Consider the following 3886-nt stretch of genomic DNA (forward strand, 5'->3'; position numbering starts at 1 on the left):
TCTTAACAAGTTTGATTGCTTAACACGTTGGAAACACTTAATCATGTAAATAACAATTTAATTTAATATATATAAACATGAAAAAGCTCGGGACACTACAGGGTGAGGGTCTAAACCACCTTTTAAATGTTGCAGCTAATAAAAATTTAATTAATGGTGTCGAGGTAGGGAATGATAAAGTCGTGGTATCCATTTGCAATACGCGGATGATACCATAATTTTTGGATAATGGAATAAGGCTGAAGTTAGAAATACTTTGAAAATACTTAAATGTTTTGAAGAACTATCGGGTCTTAAAATAAATTTAAGTAAAAGTTGTGTGTACGTTATTGGCACCATTAATTTTGAACTAAATAATCTTGCCACTTGGTTTGGTTGTAAAGAAGGGGCCTTTCCTTTTACCTATCTCGGTCTCCCTATCGGTGCCAATTTAAAGCAACATCATACTTGGGCTCCTGTTTTTAAAAAAATTTAAGAAAAGGTTATCCGATTGAAAAGCTAAATCTATCTCCTACGGTGGAAGATTAACACTCATCAAATCGGTCTTAAGTAGCCTCCCGCAATGTTACTTCTCGCTTTTTAAAGCCCCGTTGGGGGTTATTAAGGAACTTGAAGGTATGCGTCGAGACTTTTTTTGGGGCGGGTCTTGTGATGATAGGAAAATGGTTTGGATAAATTGGAATCAAATCCTACTTCCTTATGAATTCGATGGGTTGAATATGTGTTCTTTAAAACTAAAAAATCTTGCTCTTTTAGCAAAATGGTGGTGGAGTTTTTTATCTAATGGTAATTCTTTTTGGGTCCGGGTTATTAAAAGTATATACGGTCAAAGTGGCGGTTTGGGATGTATTTCTAATCTTCCTGATAATAAATTGAAAAAAATTTCGGGTAGAACATGGTTAAATATCATTATAATTGATCAAACCCTAATCAAGTTAGGGTGTAATATCTCTAACGCGTTTGTTAAGGATATAGGTAATTGTGTGACTCGAGCTTTTGGAACGTTAAGTGGTTTGGCGATCTCCCTTTGAGTGAAGCTTATCCGAGGCTGTTTAGACTTGAATCAGACAAGAATGTTTCGGTTGCAAGCCGAATTGTCAGGTTCGTGAACTCCATCAATTTTAATTGGGCCTGGCAAGTTCAACCTAAGTGGCGAGCTGAAGACGAACTCTTAGCATTATCAGAAGCTTTAAAAAAGTTCACCTTTTCATGCTCCCGTAGTGTCTCCTGGACTTGGAAGCTTAGTAATAATGGTATTTTTACCACATGTTCGTTAATGAACCTACTGAATTCGCATATTGCCCTCGCCCCTCCTCTGGCTCCCATTGTATTCAACCCTTTTGTACCTTAAAAAATCGGAATTTTTGTTTGGAGAGTAAAACAAAAAAAGCTCCTTGTTAGAATTGAACTCGACAAAAGAGGCATCGACCTTCATTCAACCAGGTGCCCGATATGTGATGACGACTTGGAAACACTCCATCACATACTCATATCGTGTAAAAATTCCATCGACTTATGGAATAGAATTTATAAGTGGTGGAATTTGGATCAACAAAATAACCTATGCCTCGCGTATCTTTCCTCGTGCTCGAACCCCCAACTTAATTCTAATTTAGGATTGTCCTTGTGGCAAGTCGTCGTCTGGGTCACGAGTTATTATATTTGGCAAAATCGCAATGATCGTGTCTTTGGTAATAATAATCTTGGTATCGCAAAAATTGTCTCTGATATTCAGTCGAAAAGCTTTGAATGGATCAACGCTCGATGGAAAAAAGGCAATTTGGATTGGCTTAAATGGATTTATAATCAAAGATGGTTCGATGCAATCCCGCCTAAGGAAGGTATTGGCTAATTTGCAAGTTTTTTGCTTGTCTCTTCCACTTTCTTCAAGGGCATGGGCTAAGTGGGGTAATATCGGATACTTTGTCGCTAATTTTCAGCATTGTATCTCGATCTCTATTCCAGCTTGTTGTATACAAGTTGTTCCTCCTATGTTGCAATCGGTAGACGAAAGCTTTTTATCCTGCAAATCCTAATTTTCTTCAAGTCACTGCTTGGTTACCTCTTGCTCAATTCCTTGTGTATATAGTGTATATAATTCATTATTTGTTTTTGCGAGTCTGTATTACTTCGTGTTGTAATCTGGGTTGCAATTCAACCCCCCCCCCCCCCCCCCCCCCCCAATACAAAGTTGGCTTTAAAAAAAAAAAAAAAAAAAAAAAAATTCACGGTTGGTGGATTCAAAATTTTTTGTTGCCGGAGGCAAAAAACATAAAATGACAAATTTCTAATTACATGCACTTAACCCAACTAAATGCTAGAAGAGCCGGTCCTAGATCTTTTAATGCTAAGAACTAAAAGATTGAAGTATGCCAAGCTCCGGAGACAAACTCAAATTATAAGTTCATACTCCAATAAACATAAATATTTTTATATAGGGGTAAAAAAAAAAAAAAAAAATATTAGATAGAAAAATTACATAAGATATATGTAACATGTTGATAAAATACTCTTAAAACTTTACCAGTTTTAATGGAAGTTCATTTTGGGTTATGCAGAATCTTTTAAAACTTTATCGTCAAACAATTTTTATTGAAAATAAAAAACTTTCACGAATTGGATTAGACAGACTTTTACAACTTTAAATTACAGGTAGTCTCAATTGGGAAAAAAACAAAACAGTCACAATCTTTATGAAGTTTTAATTGGCGCTAAAACATTGAAAGGGAAAGAAGAGGGCAGTGAAGGAATATATTTGGTTGAATGGGGATAACACTACTTTTTTACCTATGCCTTCCGTTTACGATTAAGCTCCTAGCCTCCTAAGTAAACAACACAAAGTGGTGACCGGAGAAGGTATATCCATAACATTCAGCCCATTAATTAATACCTTTGTAAACGGGGCCTAAATTCAATTTAATTTAATTATAAGTCAATGGTGCATCAAGTGCGACCTGTTACCAGCGACACAGCTCCATTACCACCTCTGACCACCACCGGACCTAACGCCGCCCAACCACAACAAACTCACTACATGAATCTTTCATCAAACCCTTACGCAAATGAGCACCGTGCCGCCGACAAACGAAAACTCTTCGCCGTATCCATCTTCTTGCTCATCTACATTGGAGCTACGTGTGTGCTCTTGTGGCGAATTCTCCGTCCAGAAGCTCCCCAAATTCGTGTTGAAACCCTAACCCTAACTAACTTCACCACGTCATCAAATTCGTTAGTTTCGTGTAATTGGGATGCTACACTCATTGCACATAACCCTAAATTAGAATTGTTGATGTCGTTTCATGGTGTTGAAGCTGCCGTTATTTATAAATCGGAAACAATCGCCGAAACCAACGTGACGCGAAATTTTCAAAAACAGAAGAATGAGACGATCGTTAGGGAGAGTTTCTGTTTGAAATCGGCATATGTTAATGATGAGATCATTCGTGATTGGGCTTGTGGGAGGATTGATTTTGATTTGATGATGGTGGCTAAGTTTAAGTTTTATAATGATGTTTGGAGGTTTAAAAGGATTGTGAAGATATATTGTCGTGATTTGACGGTTGTTATTTCGTTTAACGGTACAGCTGGATCTTTAACCGATGGGCCTAAGAATTGCAGGGTTAGAATGTAGCTAGTGATTAAGATGGAAATTTAGAATATTTATTTAGTTTAATTTGTTGGCTGTAAATGGTTATATATTTTATTTTATTTGAATTTGTTGGTGTTAATTGATTTATCGTTAGTTTGAAATTAGATGGTAATCTTCTATCTATTTATCTATCTTCTATCTATAGTTTCTATTATATTGCTAAAATGATATGTCATAAAAAGGCTATTTTCCTTTATAAAAGAAAATCAAAAAGAAAAAGAAAAAATTTGAGAGCAT

At 36.1% G+C, this 3886-nt stretch overlaps 1 protein-coding gene across 1 annotated transcript; it reads left to right on the top strand.

Moving 5' to 3' along the window:
* The first annotated feature begins 2935 nt into the window (after positions 1-2935).
* Positions 2936-3631, top strand: LOC139864332 (NDR1/HIN1-like protein 3). Its single transcript, XM_071852910.1, has one exon. The coding sequence runs from the start codon at positions 2936-2938 to the stop codon at positions 3629-3631; it is 696 nt and encodes a 231-aa protein (XP_071709011.1).
* The last annotated feature ends 255 nt before the right edge of the window (positions 3632-3886 follow it).

This window comes from Rutidosis leptorrhynchoides, chromosome 8 (genome assembly GCF_046630445.1).
Source record: "Rutidosis leptorrhynchoides isolate AG116_Rl617_1_P2 chromosome 8, CSIRO_AGI_Rlap_v1, whole genome shotgun sequence".
Taxonomy (NCBI): domain Eukaryota; kingdom Viridiplantae; phylum Streptophyta; class Magnoliopsida; order Asterales; family Asteraceae; genus Rutidosis; species Rutidosis leptorrhynchoides.